This window comes from Chenopodium quinoa, unplaced genomic scaffold (assembly GCF_001683475.1).
Source record: "Chenopodium quinoa cultivar QQ74 unplaced genomic scaffold, ASM168347v1, whole genome shotgun sequence".
NCBI lineage: Eukaryota > Viridiplantae > Streptophyta > Magnoliopsida > Caryophyllales > Amaranthaceae > Chenopodium > Chenopodium quinoa.
This window is the reverse complement of record NW_018742763.1, coordinates 328,443-354,682: the sequence shown is the minus strand read 5'-3', so window position 1 is coordinate 354,682 and position 26,240 is coordinate 328,443. Positions and strand designations below refer to the sequence as shown.

General features: G+C 37.3%; 1 protein-coding gene across 1 annotated transcript; it reads left to right on the top strand.

Moving 5' to 3' along the window:
• Window positions 1-7,512: 7,512 nt before the first annotated feature.
• Window positions 7,513-9,994, top strand: LOC110724372. Its single transcript, XM_021903790.1, has 3 exons — window positions 7,513-8,306; window positions 8,580-9,185; window positions 9,466-9,994. Exons 1-3 carry the CDS (start codon window positions 7,513-7,515, stop codon window positions 9,992-9,994), a joined length of 1,929 nt encoding a protein of 642 aa, XP_021759482.1.
• The last annotated feature ends 16,246 nt before the right edge of the window (window positions 9,995-26,240 follow it).

The window sequence follows — 26,240 nt, the reverse complement described above, 5'->3', positions numbered from 1 at the left end:
GTGCCCCGGATGGTAGGCCCACCTCCCGCAAATCCACCGGCTATGGTCAGGATGGTTTCCTCATCCGTATCCGATTGAGTAGCCGGCTTCTTTGGGGGTGGTCCTTTTACTTGTTTGGGAGCACCCTTTGACTTGGAAAGGTATGATTTGAGAGCCCCCTCATCAGCCAGCCAGTCAAAGAGCCGCCTGAGGCTAAAGCAACCCTCAGTGTCATGGCCAATTTCCTCATGAAAAAGGCAATATTTACTCTTATCCCGGGCGCTTAAGGGACTTTTCATAGGAGCCGGTTTTTCAAGACTCAACCGGTCCTTTACTTCGTTGAGAATGGAGGCACAATCCTTGTTGAACTCGTACTTTGGCACATACGGATCCGACCTCTTTATTTTCTGGAAGGGTTGTCCGGATGAGTCTGCTGCCCATACCCCCTTTCTTTTGTCTTCCTTTTTGGCCGACTGGGTAGGCCGATTCTCTTTTTTATCGGATCTTTTGTAATCCGTTGGAAGTTTCACAGCACACAATTCAATTGCCTGAATGTAGGCCTCCGCCTTCATGAGCGCCTCGTGAAGAGTAGAGACCCTCTTCCTAACCAAGTAAAACTTAAAAGTTGATCCGTCTTTTAAGCCATTAAAGAAATTAGTATAGGCAACATCATCAGACAATCCATGGATTTGGATCCTCATCAGGTTAAACCGCCTGACATATGACCGGAGCCCTTCTTTATCTCCCTACTGGATTGCCCCTAGATCAAGGCTTGTTTTCTTGGCAGGGATGTTCATAGAAAAGTTGGACGTAAACCAGTAGGCCAAGGTCCTGAAATTATTGATGCATCCGGCTGGGAGGTTACCAAACCAAGGTTGAGCAATCCCTTTCGACGTTGCCGGGAAGCACCTACACCATGAGGCGTCATCCAAACCTTGCAAATACATCAGGTTGGTGTATGCCATGAGGTGATCCTCCGGGTTGGTGGTACCGTCATAGGCACCTACCAGCACGTTTTTTATCTTAGCCGGCTGGGTCATCTAGGTGATTTCCCTGGAAAACGCCGTTGGCTGTTCCCGCCCCCCGAAAAGACCCGGCTGGGCATAGGGAGATCCAAAAGGCGTGTACGGTGTTCCATGTAATGCCGGTTGGATCATATGAGGGCCGAATCGAGCGGAAACCTCGCTCGTCCGGCTGTCATTGTTTGTTCTCGAGTGCCTCCCTGATGTGGCATTGAAGCTGTCTCGAAAGGTTGACGTTGATGCTGACTCGGAGCGCTGCTGAGTCTTTTTATCCTGAATGAGCGTCCGGGCATCAGAATAGACTTTCTTGGTTCCATCCGGCTGAATGTGCCGGACGGGCTTTCTGAATCCATCTATGGGAGTGTGCATCTTTGAGAAATCAAAGGGCCTAGCCGGCATATTTGACTTCGGATGCGGGGTAGATGCTCTACCCTTTACTGTTTTGGCCGTCTTTTTCCCAAGACGCCTTTCTTTCGCCTGACCCTTACGGGGGCCGGCTATATTATCTAGAAGGCCTTTGATCTCTCCTTTGAAGCTCATCATTATGTTCATGAGTTCATCTCTGGAGACTGGGGTGGCTCCCTCTGAAGCAGGAGTCAACCCAAGTGGTCCCCTGGTAGGATGATTTGGGCCTGCCTGCTGCTCTGCTCATTCCCTCTTGTCTTTGGAACGAGTATGCTTGGTTCTGAAGGAACCATCGGCTGCTGTGTAGGTTTCAATCTCATGATTGTCAGCTGTGTCTTGGTCCGAGTGGACCTCAGCCTCACCAGCAGGTTGACTACTTTTACCCGGCTGTACCAGTTTCGAAGTCATCTAGAAAGTACTCTCCCCACAGACGGCGCCAGATGTTTGGGGGTTTTTTATGTGTCCTACAGGAGAGTTACAATTTCCTAGTATGCTCATTCCTTCGCCTGTACCTGCACAAATAACGGAATACTCCGGCTGGGGCTGGGGTGTTCCGCCTCCGAAGATTAAGTTAGTCTCTTTCTAAATGAGGAAATAAGACAATAAATGCTTCTCGATTTGAGAGCGTTTGCAACGGGATTTATGTTTTGTGGGTTTGTGGAAAAAAATGATTCGATCCCCATTAATGAGGTCTGCCCTTACTATTTATAGTAGGGAGAACTGTACCTCAATTAGAGTACAATGACACGTGTCGCAAAGGGATTGGGCCTTTGCTGACCGTTGCAAGCTTGACACGTGGCAGGCCTTTATTGGGCAACGTGTCTTAGGGTATTTTTACCCTAAACTGAATGCATTTCAATTTTATTTGATTCAAATAGCTCTGTTTGAATGTGTTTGCCTTTCATTTGATTCAAAAGCTTTATTTGATTGTGTTTGACTTTCATTTGATTACATTAGCTTTTAAGAATGCATTTGACTTTTATTTGTTCAAAAAGCTTTGTTTGAATGTGTTTTACTTTCATTTGATTCAATTAGATATGTAGACTGCATTTTAATTTCATTTCAGTGAAATAGCTTTTATTAAATGTGTTTGATTTTTATTTGATTTAAAAAACTTTGTTTGAATTTATTTGACTTTCATTTGATTCAATTAGATTTGTAGAATGCATTTCACTTTCATCTGATTTAAAAAGCTTTATTTGAATGTGTTTAACTTTCATTTGATTTAATAAGTTTGTCAAATTCATTTGACTTTCATTTGATTCAAAAGCTTTATTTCAATGTGTTTAACTTTCCTTTGTTTCAATTAACTTTGAAGAATGCATTTGACTTTCACTTGATTCAAAAAGCTTCCTTTGAATGTGTTTTACTTTCATTTGGTTTAAAAAGCTTTGCTTGACTGTGTTTCACTTTAATTAGATTCAATTTCCTTTTTAGAATGCATTTCACTTTTATTTAATTCAAATAGCTTTGTTTGAATGTGTTTGACTTTCATTTGATTTAAAAAGCTTTGCTTCAATGTGTTTGACTTTAATTTGATTCAATTTCCTTTGTAGAATGTATTTCACTTTCATTTGATTCAAATAGCTTTGTTTGAATGTGTTTGACTTTCATTTGACCTAAAAAGCTTTGTTTGAATGAGTTTAACTTTCATTTGATTCAATTAGCATTGTTGAATGCATATGACTTTCGTTTGATTCAAAAAGCTTTGTTTGAATGCGTTGACTTTCATTTGATTCAATTTGCTTTGTAGAATGCATTTAACTTTCAATTAATTAAAAATAGCATTGTTAGAATGTGTTTGTCTTTCATTTGATTGTATTAGCTTTGTAGAATGCATTTCACTTTCATTTGATTTAAATAGCTTTGTTTGAATGTGTTTGACTCACATTTGATTTAAAAAGCTTTGTTTGAGTGTGTTTAACTTTCATTTGATTCAATTAGCATTGTTAAATGCATTGGACATTCATTTGATTCAAAAAGCTTTGTTTAAATATGTTTGACTTTCATTTGATTCAATTAGCGTTGTATAATGCAATTCACTTTCGTTTGAGTCAAATAGCGTTGATTGAATGTGTTTGACTTTCAATTGATTTAAAATGCTTTGTTTGAATGTGTTTGACTTTCATTTGATTATATTAGCATTGTTGAAAGCATTTGACTTTCATTTGATTCAAAAAGCTTTGTTTGAATGTGTTTGACTTTCATTTAATTCAGTTAGCTTTGTAGAATGCATTTCACTTTCATTTGATTCAAATAGGTTTCTGTTAATGTTTTTGATCTTCATTTGATTTAAAAAGCTTTTTTAAAATGTATTTGACTTTTATTTGATTCAATTAGCATTGTTGAATGCATTTGCCTTTCATTTGATTCTATTAGCTTTGAAGAATGCATTTGTTTTTCATTTGATTAAAAAGAGCTTTGTTTGAATGTGTTTGACTTTCTTTAGATTCAATTTGCATTGGTGAATGCTTATAACTTTTGTTTGATTCAAAAAGCTTTGTTTGAATGTGTTTGACTTTCATTTGATTATATTAGCTTTGTTGAATGCATATAACTTTCGTTAGATTCAAAAAGCTTTGTTTGAATGTGTTTGACTTTCATTTGATTCAATTTTCTTTGAAGCATGCATTTAACTTTCATTTAATTAAAATAGCGTTGTTAGAATATGTTTTACTTTCATTTGATTCAATTAGATATGTAGACTGCATTTTAATTTCATTTCAGTGAAATAGCTTTTTTTAAATGTGTTTGATTTTTATTTGATTTAAAAAACTTTGTTTGAATTTATTTGACTTTCATTTGATTCAATTAGATTTGTAGAATGCATTTCACTTTCATTTGATCTATATAGCTTTGTTTGAATGTGTTTGACTCACATTTGATTTAAAAAGCTTTGTTTGAATGTGTTAAACTTTCATTTGATTCAATTAGCATTATTGAATGCATTTGACTTTCATTTGATTCAAAAAATTTTGTTTGAATATGTTTAACTTTCATTTGATTCAATTAGCCTTGTAGAATGCAATTCACTTTCATTTGAGTCACATAACTTTGATTAAAATGTGTTTGACTTTCATTTAATTCAATTACCTTTGTAGTATGCATTTCCTTTTCATTTGATTCAAATAAAAAGTGTTTTAATGTGTTTGACCTTCATTTGATTTAAAATGCATTTTTTAAATGTATTTGACTTTCATTTGATTCAATTAACATTGTTGAATGCATTAGCCTTTCGTTTGATTCTATTAGCTTTGAAAAAAGAATTTGTTTTTCATTTGATTAAAAAAGATTTGTTTGAATGTGTTTGACTTTCTTTTGATTTTATTATCATTGTTGAATGCATATAACTTTCGTTTGATTCAAAAAGCTTTGTTTGAATGTGTTTGACTTTCATTTGATTCAATTAGCATTGTTGAATGCATATAACTTTCATTTGGTTCAAAAAGCTTTGTTTGAATGTGTTTGACTTTCATTTGATTCAATTTGCTTTGAAAAATGCATTTAACTTTCTATTGATTAAAATAGCGTTGTTTGAATGTGTTTGACTTTCATTTGATTCAATTTGCTTTGTAGAATGCATTTCACTTTCATTTAATCTATATAGCTTTGTTTGAATGTGTTTGACTCACATTTGATTTAAAAAGCTTTGTTTGAATGTGTTAAACTTTCATTTGATTCAATTAGCATTGTTGAATGCATTTGACTTTCATTTGATTCAAAAAATTTTGTTTGAATGTGTAAGAAATTTTATTAATACCAAAAGAGGATGGAAAGCCCTCAAGAAACAACCCCTAGCCTAAGAGAAGCCACCTTCTAGGAAGGGTGCAACAAACAAAGGAGAGGGTGGGAAACTAGCCTCAAGTGGAAAGCACCTTCTAGGAAGGGTCTAGCACACTAGGACTAGCACAAGAGGAGTACAATCATAATCCCAAACTACAACGCACCCTAGGAGCAAGCAAACAACACAGGAATCAAAAATAGTAAACTAGCCATACTATCAGGAACAAGGCATGAGACAGAAACAACAGAAAACTAGACTGACTGTTTAAGCAGAAACATCCATCTAACTTGAGCTCTAGACTAGGAACTATTAATCAATTGCTGGCTTCTATCAATAACTTCCAATCTGATGACCTTGCATAATTTCTAAGGGTTAATCACAGCCTTTTCGCAATAGGAATGGTTCCTAGCAAGCCAGATGATGCAAATCATGACGAGTCCATTAGTCCAATCAAGCATGATCATCCTACAAGTCCAATTCACGAAGAAATCATTCTTGCTAAGTCATTTGAAGATCAAGTGTTAGATACTTTTTGTGCGCGTGGACCGTTTCTTGCTAACCAAGGGTTTACTTGTTTACATTCTGGTTATGAATGTTAATGGGCATCCTAGGCACGTTTTGAACAGCCTTAGGCATAGGAAAAGGCGTCCTTCAAGCAAGGAGAAACTTCATTGCAAGTCATAAACATTTAGCATGAAGAAAGGCATGAATCAAGGGGAGGTTACTCCACGTTTTTGCTGGTTCTTTATGGCTGTTTTTAAGCCTTTTTTTCAGCAGTTTTTAAGAGGTTAATTAAGGGTGATTAAAGCCTAAAATCAGTTAAGAAAATCTGTTTAGCTTAGGCGTGATTCTAGGCTAGGTTTTAGCTTTCATGTTTAGTTACAATAAACACACATTAAGCTTGTTTAATGCGTATAGTTTAGTACTAGTTTGTTTTCTTTATTTAAGCTTATGAAATATAAGTGTATGGCAGATTATGATATATGAATTAAGAAAGTTTTCTCCTTAAAAACTATTTATTCTTGTTGCTAAGATAAATCGTTTTGTTGCCAAGTTTAACTTGACGAATTTGAGTGGTTAAGTGAGTTTTCCTTCAATGCAAATTAAACAACTAGTGGGTTTAAGTGAGTAATCCTTGCCTACATATCTTGTTTGTTTAAGTGAGTAATCCTTACAAACTAACCCTTCTTTCCTCTATAAAACGTTCCTTAACCATTTCCAAAACAACCTACAAACCTTTACCCGTAATTTAACTTAAAACACCAACCTTTTTTTTTCATTCCACTTAAGTTTGATCCATTAATCTTGTATTAACTAAGACTTTCTATTAGTTTTTACATCATTTGGCGCGTCAAGTAGGGGAAATTTCTGTCCAAAATGGATCAAGCAAACCTAAATGAAACCATTGACCAAAGGAGACTTAGAATGATGGAGGAAAACCAACAAAGACTCTTGGAAACCAATGAGCATTTACATGGTAATATAATGGCTCTAATGGCTCGTTTGTTGACACAAGAACAAAGGGATGGGCGTCAAAACCCTCCTAGATATGATGACAAGAGTCTAAAGGTGGATGTAGATCTTTTTTATGGTACTCTTGACCCTGAGAAGTACTTGGAGTGGGAGCAATCACTTGAGAGGTACTTTGAGTTTAAAGACGTTGAGGAAGATGAACAAAAGTACAAGATTGCTAAGGTAAAGATAGCCAAGTATGCTAAAACTTGGTTGAAAGGAGTCCAAAGAAAACGAGAAAGCAATGGGAAAACTCGTATTTCTACATGGACCAAGCTTAGGAAGAAACTTAGGGGACGATTTGTTCCTTCTAATTACAAGCAATCCATGTATGTGAAATGGAAAACTTTGCAGCAAGGAGGGAGTAGTGTGGAGGAATACATTAAAGAATTTGAGAAACTTTCCATTGTGTGCGAAATAGTGGAAAATGAAGAACTCAAATTAGGGAGGTTTATGGCTGGTTTGGATAAGGACATTTATGAGAAAGTAGAAGTGCAACCCAATCTGACCTTTGATGAAGCTTGTAAGCTTTCGGTGAAATTTGACGATCAAAAGAAGAAGAAGAAACCTTCGAACCCTTTTGACCCAAAATTCAAACGCCCATTTAACCCACCAAAAGAAACCCCTTCCTTTCCAAATTCCACTACCAAAAAGAACCCTACCTCGTTTGATCTTTCACAAAAAGAAAAAGGAAAAGCCAAAACCGGAGACTTAAGTGACATTGTTTGTTTCAAATGTCACGGAAGAGGACACTACAAGAGAGATTGTCCTAATGCAAGAGCTTTAACCATACGAGAGCTTAAGAATATGATGGCACAACCTTTTGTCCTTGAAGAAGAGAAGGAGGACGAAAATGGTAGTGAAAATGTACCTTTAGAGTCTTATGATTCTAATGTGGAGGAGGAGCAAGTTGATGACTGTTTTCCCGAAAAAAATAGTCTATTAATGAGGAGAGCCCTCCAAATGCACGTGGAGGTTGAGAAAACCCCAATTCAAAGAGAAAATGTCTTCTTAACCAAATGCAAGGTTAATGAAGATGTGTGTGACTTGATTGTTGATAGTGGCAGTGAAGCTAATGTTGTGTCAAGTGATTTTGTTAAGAAACTTGACTTGAAGACTACTAGACATCCTACTCCTTACAAGTTGAGTTGGCTTGATATGAGCAAGAGTACGGGAGTTAGAAAACAATGTCTAGTAAAATTTCAGATTGGTTCGTATGTGGATGAAATTTTATGTGATGTCATTCCCATGGATGCTTGTCACATTTTGTTAGGGAGGCCATGGCAAAGTGACAAAAAATCAGTACATGATGGCCTATCAAACACCTACACCATTACTCACCAAGGCAGCAAGAAAGTGTTGCACCCCTTACCACCACAAAAAAGCCTTTCCCAAACACAATCCCCACCACCACAAAAAGAGCCCAAAAGAAAGGACATTTTGTTGCTTTCCTTAAAAGAATTCGAAAACTCTTTGGAGAAAGAAGATGAAGTGTTCTTATTGTTTTCTAAAGAGGAACACGAAGGTTTTGTCCAACAAAACCCTAGGCTAGCCGCATTGATCAAGGAGTATGAAGATGTTTTTCCTAATGAATTACCACAAGGGTTGCCTCCTATTCGTGGTATAGAACATCAAATAGATTTGATTCCGGGAGCCCCCCTTCCAAATAAACCCCCTTATAGATGCAATCCCATGGAAACTAAGGAATTACAAAGACAAATTGAGGAGTTGATGCAAATGGGTTACGTGAGAGAATCCATGAGTCCTTGTGCCGTTCCAGCTTTGTTAGTGCCAAAAAAGGATGGAACATGAAGGATGTGTATTGATAGTAGGGCGGTGAATAACATAACCATTAAGTATAGGTTTCCTATTCCTAGACTTGATGATATGTTATATGAGTTGAGTGGAGCTCAAGTGTTTTCCAAGATAGATTTGAGGAGTGGATATCACCAAATTAGAATGAGGGAAGGTGATGAATGGAAAAAAGCCTTTAAAACTAAGCATGGTTTGTATGAGTGGCTTGTTATGCCATTTGGATTAACAAATGCTCCAAGCACCTTCATGAGACTTATGAACGAAATGTTGAGGCCATTTTTGGGGAAGTTTGTAGTTGTTTACTTAGATGACATTCTCATCTATAGTAAAAATGAGGAGGAGCACTTGAAACACTTGGAAAAGATTTTCAAAACCTTGAGAGAGCAACAATTGTATGGGAAGTTGGAGAAGTGCCATTTTGTGCTAACATATATTGTTTTCCTTGGTTATATTGTTTCAGGTGAAGGAATTAAAGTTTATCCAAGCAAAGTGGAAGCCATTTCTTCATGGCCAATTCCAAAAACAGTCACGGAGGTTCGTTCATTTCATGGAATTACTTCGTTCTATAGGCGGTTTATTGAACATTTTAGCACCTTTATGGCTCCCATCACCGAATGTACAAAGAAGGGAAGTTTTCCATGGACTCCACAGGCTCAAAAGGCGTTTGAGTTGGTGAAAAAAAAAGATGTGTGAAGCGCCGGTTCTAGTCCTTCCAGATTTCATGAAACCATTTGAAGTTGAGTGTGATGCAAGTGGAAAAGGAATAGGGGCTGTCCTAATCAAAGAGAAGAATCCAATTGCGTATTTTAGTGAGAAATTGAGCCAAGGCAAATTGAATTACTCCACTTATGACAAAGAATTCTATGCCATGGTTCGAGCTTTGGATCATTGGTCACATTATTTGAGGCCACAACCTTTCATCTTACATTCGGATCATGAATCTTTAAGGTTCATTCATGGGCAAAAGAAGTTGAATGCAAGGCATGCTAAGTGGGTGGAATTCCTACAATCTTTCAACTTTGCAACCAAGTACAAGAAAGGCAAAACCAATATTGTGGCGGATGCATTATCAAGAAGGCATAATATTCTTGGAATCATGGAAACTAAAATTCTTGGTTTCGAGGTCATGAACGAATCATACAAAGATGATCTTGAACTCAAGGAAATCATGGAGTCTTGCAAAAATGGAGTCCACGGTTCATTTGTCATAGTAGATGGTTTCCTTTTCAAAGGGAACAAACTTTGTGTTCCTAAAGGTGCAATTCGAGAGTTGTTGATCAAGGAAGCTCATGGAGGAGGACTTGCTGGTCATATGGGTATACAAAAGACCCTAGAAATCTTACAAAGTCATTTTTATTGGCCAAAAATGTTAGCTAATGTGCACCAAGTTTTGGCTAGGTGTTCTATTTGTCAAAGAGCCAAAATGACGTTTTATAAGGGAGAGTATAAGCCTTTGCCCATTCCTGAAAGACCTTGAGAAGATTTGAGTATGGATTTCATAATGGCTTTGCCTAGAACAGCTCTTGGAAAAGATTCTATCATGGTGGTCGTTGATCGGTTTTCAAAGATGGCTCATTTCATAGCTTGTAAAAAGGTGGATGATGCGTTCAATGTGGCGCAACTTTTTTTTAAGGAAGTGGCTAGATTACATGGTTTGCCTAGAACCATAGTTTCGGATCGTGACACTAAGTTTGTGAGTCATTTTTTGAAGTCCTTGTGGAGGCTCGTGGGTACTAAGCTACTTTTCTCAACAAGCCATCATCCACAAACGGATGGTCAAACCGAAGTGGTGAACCGAATTCTTGGTTCTTTGCTTCGTGCCTTAGTGAATAAGGGAGGTAAAGATTGGGACTTGAAGTTAGCTCATGCAGAGTTTGCCTACAATAGAACTCCAAGCAAAACTACAAAGTATTCACCTTTTGAAGTTGTGTATGTTGTGAATCCTTATGTGCCGATTGATTACATTTCGCTTCCTAAAGATAAGTTCGTGCATGGGACAGCCAAGGAGCATATAGAATTCATTGTTGATGTCCATAAAGAAGTTAGGAAGAACATAGAAAAGGCAAATGAGTCATACAAGAAGCAAGCTAACAAAAACTTGAGAAATATGAAGAAGTTCGAAGTGGGTGATCTTGTGTGGATATTCTTGCGCAAAGAAAGGTTTCCTAAACAAAGGAAACACAAATTGATTCCTAGGGCAGAAGGACCTTTTCAAATCATGGAAAAGATCAATGATAATGCTTACAAAGTGGACCTTGGAGGGCAATTCGGAGTTTCATCAACTTTCAATGTGGGTGACTTGGGTCCTTATCTAGAAGATGATGAGTTGAGGGCAACTCCTTTCGATGCAGGGGAGGATGATGCAAATCATGACGAGTCCATTAGTCCAATCAAGCATGATCATCCTACAAGTCCAATTCACAAAGAAATCATTCTTGCTAAGTCATTTGAAGATCAAGTGTTAGATACTTTTTGTGCGCATGGACCGTTTCTTGCTAACCAAGGGTTTACTTGTTTACATTCTGGTTATGAATGTTAATGAGCATCCTAGGCACGTTTTGAACATCCTTAGGCATAGGAAAAGGCGTCCTTGAAGCAAGGAGAAACTTCATTGCAAGTCATAAACATTTAGCATGAAGAAAGGCATGAATCAAGGGGAGGTTACTCCACGTTTTTGCTGGTTCTTTATGGCTGTTTTTAAGCCTTTTTTCAGCAAATTTTAAGAGGTTAATTAAGGGTGATTAAAGCCTAAAATCAGTTAAGAAAATCTGTTTAGCTTAGGCGTGATTCTAGGCTAGGTTTTAGCTTTCATGTTTAGTTACAATAAACACACATTAAGCTTGTTTAATGCGTATAGTTTAGTACTAGTTTGTTTTCTATATTTAAGCTTATGAAATATAAGTGTATGGCAGATTATGATATATGAATTAAGAAAGTTTTCTCCTTAAAAAGTATTTATTCTTGTTGCTAAGATAAATCGTTTTGTTGCCAAGTTTAACTTGACGAATTTGAGTGGTTAAGTGAGTTTTCCTTCCATGCAAATTAAACAACTAGTGGGTTTAAGTGAGTAATCCTTGCCTACATATCTTGTTTGTTTAAGTGATTAATCCTTACAAACTAACCCTTCTTTCCTCTATAAAACGTTCCTTAACCATTTCCAAAACAACCTACAAACCTTTACCCATAATTTAACTTAAAACACCAACCTTTTTTTTTTCTTTCCACTTAAGTTTGATCCATTAATCTTGTATTAACTAAGACTTTCTATTAGTTTTTACATCACCAGATGTGGTATAGTATCGCAGTGAGAGCAGCTAGCAACACCTTCCTCTTTATCTGATCTTTGATGCCTCTAATCCAAACTTTCCAGGCATCTTCAATATTACACATTTTGAACCTAATACTAATCCATGCACAGATATTAACCATGCAAACCTTACTGTATTTACACTTGAAAAACAGGTGCTACAAGGTTTCTGGCTCAGAAACACATAACAGACAAGCCTCTTCATTACAAACTCCCAGCTTGCACAACCTATCTCTCAGTCTCAATCTGTCATGAATAGACAACCTAGCTATGAAAGAGTGCTTTGGAACATTAAACTTATTCCAAATCCATTTAGTCCAGGTAATAGTAGAAAGGTCATTCTGTAGCCATTCATAACCGTGCTTAATTGAATAACCAGTTTCAGCCCAGTTGTTAGATTCAAATCCTGCTCTCATTTCATCCTTTACTTTGCATATTCTCTTTTAAGCCCAACCTGAACCCTTACTAGGCACATAATCCCACCAATTCCTATCCTTAATATATACAGCATGGATCCATTTAACCCATAAAGATTCCTTCTTACAGGCAACTTTCCAAACTTGTTTACCTAAAGCTGCCTTATTCCACAGTGAACAATTCCTGATGCCAAGTCCACCTGAATCCTTAGGCTTACAAACCCACTCCCGGGATATAGGAGGGCATTTGGAGAGAGAGGAACTGCCATCCCATAAGAAAGCCCTGCAAATCTTATTCACTCTATCAATAACACTCTTGGGTAGCAGGACACACTGATCCCAAAAGGAGTAAAAACTTATCAAGACTGAGTTTAAAAGGATCACTCTACCAGCATAGTACAAGTTTCTGCTAGACCAGCAATGCACCCTACCCAGTATTTTTTCAATAATGACATCAAAATCACTCACTCTAAGGTAATTAGAATTGAGAGGGATCCCCAAATACCTGAAATGGAACTGGCACTCAACAAACCCAGATCTTTGCAGAACCTCAACTTTCACAGTGTGCTGAACATTACCAAACATTATGGTTGTTTTCTCCTCATTAGCTTGAAGCCCCGAGACCAAATGGAAAGTTTTAAGAGCTCTAGTAAGAAGGGAAATAGATCTTTTATCACCATGGGTAAAAAGCATCAAGTCATCAGCAAACACCAAATGATTCAACTTCAAAATCCTGCATCTGTGATGAAAATTGAATTTCGATTTCTGCCCTATCTTTTTCAGAAGCCTGGTAAGGTATTCCATACATATCACAAACAGTAGAGGAGAGAGGGGATCCCCTTGTCTAATACCCCTAGCTCCCTTGAAGAACCCATGACTACCTCTATTAAGCATTATTGAGTAAGTGGGAGTAGTAACACAAGCCATGATCCATTTTATAACCATGACAGGGAACCCCAGAGCAGACAACATATTCTCAGTAAAAGGCCACTGAACTGTATCATAGGATTTCCTTATGTCCACCTTAATAGTACACCTAGGAGGCTTCCTCTTATTCTTATAATCTTTTACAAGGTCTTGACAAAGCATGATGTTATCAAGCATGATTCTTCCAGAAACAAAGGCTCCCTGCTCCTCACCAATAATAGAAGGGAGAACCTCCTTTAGCCTAGCACAGATCATCTTAGAAAGAATTTTAAACAACACATTACAACATGCTATAGATCTAAACCGAGTCACAGCAGTAGCTTGAGTAACCTTAGGAATCAGAGTTAAGGATGTGGTATTAACCTGTTTCAGAAGCTTCCCATGTTCAAAGAAAGAAAGCACAGCCAGACACACATCCTCCTTCACTATTTCCCAAGAAATCTTAAAAAACTTACTCGTGAAACCATCAGGACCAGTATCTCTCCTATCAGACCCCAACAGGTCTTTATAATAAGAGACAAAAGTCTCAGCAATCGACTCAGGATCATTCACCATAGCACCATTCTGATCCAATACACTACAGATTCTGTTTTCAATCCTTCTTTTCCTGATAAAAGCATGAAAGTAGCCTAAATTAGCATCACCTTCCTTTAACCAATGAGTTTTATCTTTCTATTTTAGAAACAGAAACCTAGCTCTATGGGCTTTAAGCCAATCTTGCTTCATGCTCCTGGTTACTTAAGCTTGCATTAGTAGGATCAGCATTAAGTTTCCTTTGAATGTCAGCTAAATGTTTCCCTGCCGCAATATCAGCACCCTCAATAGAGGAAAACTGACTTAGATTCAGGGCCTTGAGTTCCTTTTTGACAGCTTTGAGTTTCATAACAACTCTGAACATAGTAGAACCTTGAACTGGTCTTTCCCAGGCATCCTTAACAATAGCTAGGAAATTTGGGGCCTCTGTCCACATATTAAAAAATCAAAAAGGCTTTCTAACATTTCCAACTGTGCTATTCAGATTCATACAACAGGGGGTGTGATCCATAAGACCCTCGGGAAGAAACTCAGCAGAGAAATTAGGAAAATTTGTCAACCAGCCACTATTCACAATCACTCTATCAATTTTAGTGCAAACTCTATCATCCCCTTGTTTATTTGTCCAGTTATAGAACATACCTCCAACTTTGAAATTAGAAAGGCTATTAACTCTTAGACAATTCCTGAATTGTTCCACCTCAGTAAGAGAACACTGAGAACCAATTCTATCCTCAAGATTAAGGATATTATTAAAATCTCCACACAAGATCCAAGGGGAATCAGCAGGAGGGGCAATCTGTGCAATCTGAGCCCATAGACTCTCCCTTTCTACTGTAGTATTAAGCCCATAGACCAAGGTCAGCCAAAACTTCTTCCTCAAAGCAACATGAGTAACGCAAGCATGGATAAATTGAACATCTACTTTGCAACTGTCCACAAAAAAAAAAACACTAGGCAACCAAGTGATCTAAATTCTACCAGACCTGCTAACTGAATGGTTAGTAATCACAGACCAATCATTCCCAAAATTATCAAACACTTTACCAGCTAATTTCATCAGAGATGATTTTCCCCAAAATTTCAAGTCAAGCCTAAAAACATCACCCATATAGTAATTTCATGAATGTCTTCCTTCTTAAGATTCAAACCCGATTCCCATTTCATAGAAGTTAATGGTTTCCTAACAAAGAAAAATGGCCCTGCCATTAACGCCTTATCCCTTCCTTCAATTGTCCTGAACCGAATCAAGAAAATTTCATTCTCCAATGCTGAGATTTTGTCAATCCCATATCTTCCCCAAGATCTTCTCACCACTCCATTCAAGATTCTGAGAGGAAGGTTTAGACCCAGAACGTAACATACAATTGATGACTGCCAAAAATTAATTTCTGGTTCAACATCCTCCAACGTTATCATGACTCTATTATCTCCATAGTTCTTAGGGCCAGGCATCCTCTTTTGGTGATTAGATAAGTCTTATCCCTCATCTTTAGTACCCTTAAACATTTCACTCCATCTTCACCCCAAATCCCCCCATCAGAATTTGGAGAAGCAAAAACATGGTGCTCTCGAACAGGGCTCAAAATATCATGAAACATCGAGTTTCCAACAAGATTATCCTCATTAATCACCCTATCAGGATTCTAAATCATCAATAAGGGAGTAGGATTTTCATACCTTGAATCAATAGCTGACAAATCACCTTCCTCCAGGTCATCCGAACCTCCCATCAACGGCGTCCCTCGAGAATTATGTTTAACCATTTATCAATTTGGCTTTTATGAAGTTGCTTCTCTTCTTCAGATATTTAATTAATCTTCCTCTCGCCCATGCCCTCTTACACAAGCCAACTCTCCTCCGAGCAAATCTCCATTGATAATTCCATGCTCTGTAATTTCGCATTCTGCCGAGTAGTTGACTTTCATTTGATTCAATTAGCTTTGCAGAATGCAATTCACTTTCATTTGAGTCAAATAGCTTTGATTAAATGTGTTTGACATTCATTTAATTCAGTTACCTTTGTAGAATGCATTTCCCTTTCATTTGATTCAAATAAGTTTGTTTTAATGTGTTTGACCTTCATTTGACTTAAAAATCTTTTTTTAAATGTATTTCACTTTCATTTGATTCAATTAGCATTGTTGAATGCATTTGCCTTTCATTTGACTCAATTGGCTTTGAAGAATGCATTTGACTTTCATTTAATTAAAAAAGCTTTGTTTGAATGTGTTTGACTTTCTTTTGATTCAATTAGCTATGAAGAATGAATTTCACTTTCATTTGGTTCAATTAATTCTGTTTGAATGTGTTTGACTTTAATTTGATTTAAAAAGCTTTGTTTGAATGTGTTTGACTTTCATTTGATTTAATTAGCTTTGAAGAATTCCTTTGACTTTTATTTAATTCAAAATCTTTGTTTGAATGTGTTTGAGTTTCATTTGATTCAACTAGCTTTATAGAACCCATTTCACTTTCATTTAAATCAAATAACTTTGTTTGAATGTGTTATACTTTCATTAGATTTAAAAAGCTTTGTTCGAAAAAACGTTTGACATTTATTTGATTAAGCTAACATTGTTGAATGAGTTTGCCTTTCCTTTGATTCAAAAGCTCTTTATTTAAATGTCTTTGACTTTTATTTGATTCAATTAGCTTTGTAAATTGCATTTCACTTTCATCTGATTTATTTACCTTTGTTTGAATGTGTTTGACTCACATTTGATTTAAAAAGCTTTGTTATAATGTGTTTGACTTTCACTTGATTCAATTAGCGTTGTTGAATGCATTTGACTTTCATTTAATTCAAAAAGCTTTGTTTAAATTTGTTTGACTTTCATTTGATTCAATTAGCCTTGTCAAATGCAATTCACTTTCATTTAATTTAAAAAGCTTTGTTTGAATGTGTTTAACTTTCATTTGATTCAATTACCTTTATAGAATGCATTTTACTTTCATTTGACACAAATAGCTTTGTTTCGATGTGTTTAACTTTCATTTGATTTAATAAGTTTTGTTGAAGGCATTTGACTTTCAATTTATTCAAAACCTTTATTTCAATGTTTTTAACTTTCATTTGTTTTAATTAGCTTTGAAGAATGCATTTGACTTTCACTTGTTTCCAATTTGAATGTGTTTGACTTTCATTTTATACAATTTCCTTTGTAGAATCCATTTCACTTTCATTTGCTTCAAATAGCTTTGTTTGAATGTGTTTGATTTTCATTTGACTAAAAAAAAGTTTATTTGAATGTGTTTGACTTTTATTTAATTCAATTAGCATTATTGAATGCATATGACTTTCGTTTGATTCAAAAAGCTTTGTTTGAATGTGTTTGACTTTCATTTGATTCAATTAGCTTTGTAGAATGCATTTCACTTTCATTTGAATTAAATAGCTTTGTTTGAATGTGTTTGACTCACAGTTCATTTAAAAAGCTGTTTTGAATGTTTTTGACATTCATTTGATTTAATTAGCATTGTTGAATGCATTTGACTTTTATTTGATTCAAAAAGCTTTGTTTGAATGTGTTTAACTTTCATTTGATTCAATTACCTTTATAGAATGCATTTTACTTTCATTTGACACAAATAGCTTTGTTTCGATGTGTTTAACTTTCATTTGATTTAATAAGTTTTGTTGAAGGCATTTGACTTTCAATTTATTCAAAACCTTTATTTCAATGTTTTTAACTTTCATTTGTTTTAATTAGCTTTGAAGAATGCATTTGACTTTCACTTGTTTCCAATTTGAATGTGTTTGACTTTCATTTTATACAATTTCCTTTGTAGAATCCATTTCACTTTCATTTGCTTCAAATAGCTTTGTTTGAATGTGTTTGATTTTCATTTGACTAAAAAAAGTTTATTTGAATGTGTTTGACTTTTATTTAATTCAATTAGCATTATTGAATGCATATGACTTTCGTTTGATTCAAAAAGCTTTGTTTGAATGTGTTTGACTTTCATTTGATTCAATTAGCTTTGTAGAATGCATTTCACTTTCATTTGAATTAAATAGCTTTGTTTGAATGTGTTTGACTCACAGTTCATTTAAAAAGCTGTTTTGAATGTTTTTGACATTCATTTGATTTAATTAGCATTGTTGAATGCATTTGACTTTTATTTGATTCAAAAAGCTTTGTTTGAATGTGTTTGACTTTCATTTGATTCAATTAGCTTTGTAGAATGCATTTCACTTTCATTTGAATTAAATAGCTTTGTTTGAATGTGTTTGACTCACAGTTCATTTAAAAAGCTGTTTTGAATGTTTTTGACATTCATTTGATTTAATTAGCATTGTTGAATGCATTTGACTTTTATTTGATTCAAAAAGCTTTGTTTGAATGTGTTTAACTTTCATTTGATTTAAAAGCTTCGTTCAAATGTGTTTTACTTTAATTTGATTCAATTAGCATTGTTGAATGCATTTGCCTTTCAATTGATTCAAAAAGCTTCATTTGAATGTGTTAGACTTTTATTTGACTCAATTAGCTTCTAAGAATGCATTTGACTTTCATTTGATTCAAAAAGCTTTGTTTGAATATGCTTTCCTTTCATTTGATTCAATTAGATATGTAGAATGCAATTTAATTTCATTTGATTGAAATAGCTTTGTTTGAATGTGTTTGATTTTTGTTTGATTTAAAAAACTTTGTTTGAATGTCTTTGACTTTTATTTGATTCAATTAGATTTGCAGAATGCATTTCAGTTTCATTTGATTTAAAAAAGCTTTATTTGAATGTGTTTAACTTTAATTTGATTTGGTAAGTTTGTCGAATTTAATTGACTTTCATTTGATTCAAAAGCTTTATTTCAATTAGTTTAACTTTCCTTTATTTTAATTAACTTTGAAGAATGCATTTTACTTTCACTAGATTCAAAAAGCTTTGTTTGAATGTGTTTCACTTTCATTTGGTCTAAAAATCTTTGTTTGAATGTGTTTGACTTTCATATGACTTAATTTTCTTTGTAAAATGCATTTCACTTTCATTTGATTCAAATAGCTTTGTTAGAATGTGTTTGACTTTCATTTGATTTAAAAATCTTTATTTGAATGTGTTTGACTTTCATTTGATTCAATTAGCATTGTTAAATGCATATTGTTTCGGGGTTTTCTGATGTCCTGCGGGAGAGTTACAATTCCGAGACTGGAACCGGACGCCTGTACCTGCAAAACAACGGAGACTCCTGGTGGTGGGAGCTCCGCCTCCAACGGTCAAGTTAGTACTTGATTAAGGAGTAATTAATGCGCAAATTAAAGTGATTGGGTCTCTCTAGGTGAGAGTGTTTAATGTGTGTAATCTGCGTTGTTCGCGTGATCTTCCTGTCCTCTCCCTTAATGAGGATTAAGGGAGGTATTTATAACCTCGGGAAATGTGCCAATCTAGGCTTAGGTTAACCTTGGGCTGATTGGGCTTCCCTCGGAAGTTGGGCCTAGGTGACCGGTTATCCCAGGTGTCATGGGAAGGACACGTGTCGTGTCGTAATTGGTCCAAGGTGGACGGATCATTGCTTGAAACGTGGCAGGCTCCTATTGGCCCATGTGACGGACACATGGCGGAACCTGATTGGTCCACTTGTCAGATGGTGACTGGTGGGTTCAAAATCCCCTAATCATTTGCCCCTCACAGGTGGCACGTGACTTGTCACGTGTTACCTATGACAGGTGTCGCACTGTAACAGGCGACGACCGATTATATGTCCAGACGACATGCCCCTATGGTGATAGAGTAAAATACTCAATGGAGAATAGCTGACTGTAAAGGTACAGACGGCATGCCCCTCTGAAGATAGAATAAAATACTCAATGGAGAGTAGCCGACTGTAAAGGTACAGACGGCCTGCCTCTCTGAAGATAGAATAAAATACTCAATGGAGAGTTGCCGACTGTAAAGGTACAGGCGGCGTGCCCCTCTGAAGATAGAGTAAAATACTCAATGGAGAGTAGCCTACTGTAAAGGTACAGACGGCATGCCCCTGTGAAGATAGAGTAAAATACTCAATAGAGAGTAGCCGACTGTAAAGGTACAGACGTCATGCCCCTCTGAAGATAGAGTAAAATACTCAATGGAGAGTAGCCGACTGTAAATGTATAGGCGGCATGCCCCTCTAAAGATAGAGTAAAATACTCAATGGAGAGTAGCCGACTGTAAATGTATAGGCGGCATGCCCCTCTTAAGTAAGAATAAAAACTGAGTATGGAGAGTAGCCGACTGTTTGATAGTAGGCGTGCCCCTCTTAGTACAAAATTGAATATTAAGTATGCAAACTTTTATTAAGTAGCCCTTGACTATTTACATCATTCAAAAGTAATATTTCTTAAGATTATCTACATTCCAAGTTCGAGGCAACGGTTGTCCGTCTGGTGTTCCCCGACGGTAGGTACTGTCCCTGACCTCATAACAGATTCGGTAGGGTCCTTCCCAGTTGGGAGTTAGTTTGCCAGACTCATTAGCCCTACCAACTGCTTCCATTTTTCTAAGTACAAAGTCCCCCACTTTGAGTGGACGCCTGTGTACTTTTTTGTTGTATGATCTAGTCATTCTCAGGCGGTAAATTTCATGTCGCAAGACAGCATTGCCCCTCCTTTCAGGAAGTGAGTCTAATGCCAGGCGCATAGCTTCCCAATTTGCCTCTTCGTCATATAGCATTACTCGAAGAGTCCGCACCATAAGTAAGGAGGAATGGAGTTTCTCCAGTCGCCCCTTTTTCAGTCGTCCTAATGGCCAAGAGAACATGTGGTAATTCATCCGCCCATAGGCCGCCTGCTCGTTCAATCTTTTTCTTGAGACCGTCTGAAATGATTTTATTAAAGGCTTCTACCTGGTCGTTTGCTTGTGGACGGCCGACAGATGCAAAGTAGTGTGCAATTCCTTGGTCACCCAGGACTCTCAGAGCAGCCGTTCCAACTTTGACTATTCGGTCAGGACGCGAGTTGTCTAAGATCAGGTCCGTATGCTCACCAGCCGGCTGAGGGCGGAATTCATCCGACCGCTCCTCTGCCAATGATTGCTATTTTCTCTTTTCTTGCGGCCCCTGCCTGGGATGCCTTTCTCTTCTTGCCGCCTGCTTCTTGAACAGGCGCACTCTCCTTGACATTGTCAAGGTCTATTTTTCCACCACTCGACCCAGTGGCCATAACAGTGGGCTTGACATCCGAGAGATAGCACTCTCGGGCCATCCTCTGATCTCCCCTTAGGGACCCGACTGTTCCATTATCCCTCTCAAACTTGAGCAACATAAGAGATGGGATTATAACAGCCTTGGAATTATTCAGGGTTGGTCGTCCCGGAATCATGTTGTAGGCCGAGAGTTCTTCTACTACCAGGAACCGGACTACCATGTGTCGTCCTTCCCCTTTTTCGCCCACGCGGATGGGTAAATCCACTCGTCCCACTGGGTGGACGACTCCTCCTCCAAACCCTACTAAAGGGTGGGATGCCGGATGTATGCAATCAGTCTGATATTTTAGTTTCGACAGACATTTGCTACTGATGAGATCTGAGGAGCTTCCGGTATCTATGAGGATTCGGCCAACTCTCTGGTTGGCCACTTTACATTCAATAACGATAGGGTCGTCATGCGACCCTCTTACACCTCCTAGATCTTCTTCAGTGATGACAATCTCAGGAAATGAATATTTGGAGGGTCGTTCTTGGTGAACGGAATTTACATCTAACCGTCTGATATTGTCTTTGTTGCCCCTAATAGTGGGGCCGCCTCCTGAGAAGCCGCCTGCAATGGTGTAGACGACTGCATCATCTGTATCGGAGCTGTCGGTCTTTTGATTCTTTTTGGCCGACTGCTTTTTTGAGGAAGTGTTCCCCGTAGATTTCTTGACATAAGTGTCAAGATCACCTTGCTCAGCAAGGCGGTCCAGATACCGCATGAGACTGATGCATTCATTGGTGTGATGACCAACATCTTCATGATAATCACAGAATTTTTCTTGGTTCCGACTGTTTGCAGAACCCTTCATGGGGACCGGCTTCTCAATTGAGATCCGTCCCTTGATTTCCTTTAGGATAAACTGGCTATCCTTGTTAAACACATACTTTGGGGAGTATGGTTTGAATTCTTTTTTGTTTGTCTGGGCTGGCTGTTTAGAGGAATCAACCGCCCAGACCTCTTTTCTCTTCTCGTCTTTGTTTGACGACTGTTTCTGTCGTCCTTCTCTTTTGTCGGACCTTTTCCCGTCTGGCTGTTTTACCGTACCACAAAGATCAGCCGCTTGTATATAGGCTTCCGCTTCAATCAAGGCCTCTTGAAGAGTCGCCACCCTCTTTCGGACCAAATCAAATTTGAAGGTCGACCCGTCTTTGAGACCTCTGAAAAAGTCAGTATAGGCTACTTCATCCGGTAACCCTTGAATCTGTATTCTCATCAGGTTAAACCGCCTGATGTATGAACGAAGACCCTCCTTCTCGCCCTGCTGAAATGTTCCTAAATCAAGGGTCGTCTTCTTCGCAGGGATGTTCATGGCGAAGTTGGAGGTGAATAAGTAAGCAAGCGTCTTGAAGTTATTTACACAACCAGTCGGTAGGTTGCCGAACCATTGTTGTGCGATTCCTTTGAGAGTCGCTGGGAAACACTTGCACCAAGTGGGATCATCCAACCCTTGAAGGTACATCAGATGGTCTTCTGGGTTAGTAGTGCCGTCATAGGCGCCTACTAATACATTTTTCACTTTGGCCGGCTGAGCGGCTTCAGTAATTTCCTTGGAGAAGGCCAACGGCTGTTCACCAAGTCTAAGCAACCGTAGCTGCCAGTATTATTTGCTGCATGTCCACCAAACGGAGGTGGCTGTAAAAAATAATGTTGTTGCGGTACAAACGGTAAGTTTGGTACCGCCTGGTCGCTATGAAAGCCGGACTGACGGGAGGTGCCGCCTGACTGACTCTCATGATACGACTGAGTATGCCTCATCGAGGTATTTCACAGACTGTCTTGGATGTTTGAAGTAGAGGCCGACTCTGACAATCGGTCACTCTTCTTCTGCTCTAGCAGTAGCCGAGCGTCTGTGTATGTTTTCCTCGACCCGTCCGCCTGAATATGACGAACAGGTTTCCTAGTTCCTGGAGTAGGAAAACGGTATTTTGTGAAATCAAGGGCAGTCGGCTCCCGCTTCCTAGATTTAGGATGAGGAGTCGCCTCTCGCCCTTGAACTGGCTTCCTCTTCTGTGAAGTGGAAGGTTTCTTAGTCGACTGCTCCTTGTCCAGAGTAGGCGGCTTCTTGTTGATCAACTCTTGAATTTCTCCCTTGAAGTCCCTCATGAAGGTCATGAGTTCGTTCCTTGTGATGGGAGCAGACCCATCAGTCGGCTGTTGCCGAACAGGCGGTGCGCCTGCTGGCTCGCTTCCTGTATGAAGATGTTCCCGTTCCCTCCTTTCGGTATGACGGGTACGTCGGGCCCTTAGGGTCCCGTCTGAAGCTGTGTGAGCTTCAACTTCAAATTCATTCTCAGTATCGTGGTCTGACTGAACTAGTGGGTCGTTCAGGGGACGTCTCTCTTCAGGAGTCGGTACAGACGTGGATGCCATCTCAGAAGTACTCTCCCCACAGACGGCGCCAAATGTTTCGGGGTTTTCTGATGTCCTGCGGGAGAGTTACAATTCCGAGACTGGAACCGGACGCATGTACCTGCAAAACAACGGAGACTCCTGGTGGTTGGAGCTCCGCCTCCAACGGTCAAGTTAGTACTTGATTAAGGAGTAATTAATGCGGAAATTAAAGTGATTGGGTCTCTCTAGGTGAGAGTGTTTAATGTGTGTAATCTGCGTTGTTCGCGTGATCTGCCTGTCCTCTCCCTTAATGAGGATTAAGGGAGGTATTTATAACCTCGGGAAACGTGCCAATCTAGGTTTAGGTTAACCTTGGGCTGATTAGGCTTCCCTCGGAAGTTGGGCCTAGGTGACCGGTTATCCCAGGTGTCATGGGAAGGACACGTGTCGTGTCGTAATTGGTCCAAGGTGGACGGATCATTGCTTGACACGTGGCAGGCTCCTATTGGCTCATGTGACGGACACATGGCGGAACTTGATTGGTCCACTTGTCAGATGGTGACTGGTGGGAGCAAAATCCCCTAATGACATATGACTTTCGATTGATTCAAAAGACTTTCATTTGATTCAATTAGCTTTGTAGAATCATTTAACTTTTATTAGTTTAAATAGCTTTGTTTGAAAGTGTTTGACTTTCATTTGATTCAATTAGCTTTGAAGACTGCAATTCACTTTTATTTGATTTATATAGCTTTGTTTGAATGTGTTTGACTTTCTTTTTATTTAAAAAGCTTTTAAGAATGCATTTGACTTTCATTTGATTCAAAAAGCTTTGTTTCAATGTGATTTGCTTTCATTTGATAAAATTAGATATGTAGAATGGATTTTAATTTCATTTGATTGAAATAGCTTTGTTTGAATGTGTTTTATTTTTATTTGACTTAAAAAACTTTGTTTGAATGTCTTTGACTTTTATTTGATTCAATTAGATTTTTAGAATGCATTTCACTTTCATTTGATTTAAAAAGCTTTATTTAAATGTGTTTGACTTTCATTTGATTCAATTAGCTTTGTATAATGCATTTCACTTTCATTTGATTTAAATAGCTTTTTTTCAATGTGTTTGACTCACAGTTGATTTAAAAAGCTGTTTTGAATGTTTTTTACCTTCATTTGATTTAATTAGCATTATTGAATGCATTTAAATTTCATTTGATTCAAAAAGCTTTGTTTGAATGTGTTTAACTTTCATTTGATTTAAAAAGCTTCGTTCAAATGTGTTTTACTTTAATTTGATTCAATTAGCATTGTTGAATGCATTTGCCTTTCATTTGATTCAAAAGCTTCATTTGAATGTGTTAGACTTTTATTTGACTCAATTAGCTTTTAAGAATGCATTTGACTTTCATGTGATTCAAAAAGCTTTGTTTGAATGTGCTTTACTTTCATTTGATTCAATTAGATATGTAGAATGCAATTTAATTTCATTTGACTGAAATAGCTTTGTTTGAATGTGATTGATTTTTGTTTGATTTAAAAAACTTGGTTTGAATGTTTTTGACTTTCATTTGATTCAATTAGATTTGTAAAATGCTTTTCATTTACATTTGATTTAAAAAGCTTTATTTGAATGTGTTAAACTTTCATTTGATTAGATAAGTTTGTCGAATTCATTTAACTTTCATTTGATTCAAAAGCTTTATTTCAATGTGTTTAACTTTTCTTTGTTTCAATTAACTATGAAGAATGCATTTAACGTTCACTGGATTCAAAAAGCTTTGTTTGAATGTGTTTCACTTTCATTTGGTTTAAAAAGCTTTCTTTAAATGTGTTTGACTTTCATTTGATTCAATTAGCTTTGTAGAATGCATTTCACTTTCATTTGATTTAAATAGCTTTGTTTGAATATGTTAGACTCACATTTGATTTAAAAAGTTTATTTGAATGTGTTTGACTTACATTTAATTCAATTAGCATAATTGAATGGAATTGACTTTCATTTGATTCAAAAAGCTTTGTTTGAATTTGTTTGACTTTCATTTTGATTCAATTAGCTTTGTAGAATGCATTTCACTTTCATTTGATTCAAATAGCTTTGTTTGAATGTGTTTGACTTTCATTTAATTTAAAAAGCTTTTTTCAAATGGGTTTGACTTTATTTTGATTCAATTAGCATTGTTGAATGCATTTGGCTTTCATTTGACTAAAAAGTTTCATTTGAATGTGTTTGACTTTCATTTTATTCAATTAGCATTGTTGAATGCATTTGCGTTTCGTTAGATTTAAAAGCTTTTAAGAATGCATTTGACTTTCATTTGATTCTAAAAGCTTTGTTTGAATGTGTTTGATTTTTATTTGATTTAAAAAAAGTTGTTTGTATGTGTTTGACTTTCATTTGGTTCAATTAGATTTGTTGAATGCATTTTGTTGGGTTTCGTAGTGACCCTCACTACGCGGAAGGAAACCCACCTAGACCCGCCCCGATAACTAAAGCAATTAAAGCATGCAAATATAATTATACATAATTAAAAGAAGAAGGGGTAAAGAATTATACCCTAGACGCGTGCTTCTCTCGCTAATAGAGCTCTTACTTCAACCTCGCAAATGCAAGGCCTCCGACGGTTCGTTCCCTTGAACCCGACCCGATTGTCCTAAGTCCCGAAGGTTAGTCGGGACACGAACAAAATATAACCTTGGAGTTTTACGAACTTAAGGTATTCTCAACAATGGAGATGCCATTATAGCTCCACTCAAGTGTGTCTTCTCAAAATCCCAACCAAGTGGGTATTTATAGAGAATAGGAACTTGAATCCCATTTCATGATCAATGTGAGATCATGTGCAATATTGATAATTTATTTAATTCTAAATTAAATAATTATTCAAAAGCAATAATCATGCAACAAGTGGCAAAAGGGTAGAAAGAGTTAGGTGAGGACCATGTCCCTTGGGGGGGACCATTGCCTTACTCATCAAGGCATGGCTCTAAGCCTTGGTCCCCACTCTCCTTAAACTGCCTCAAGCAAAGCAGCTGG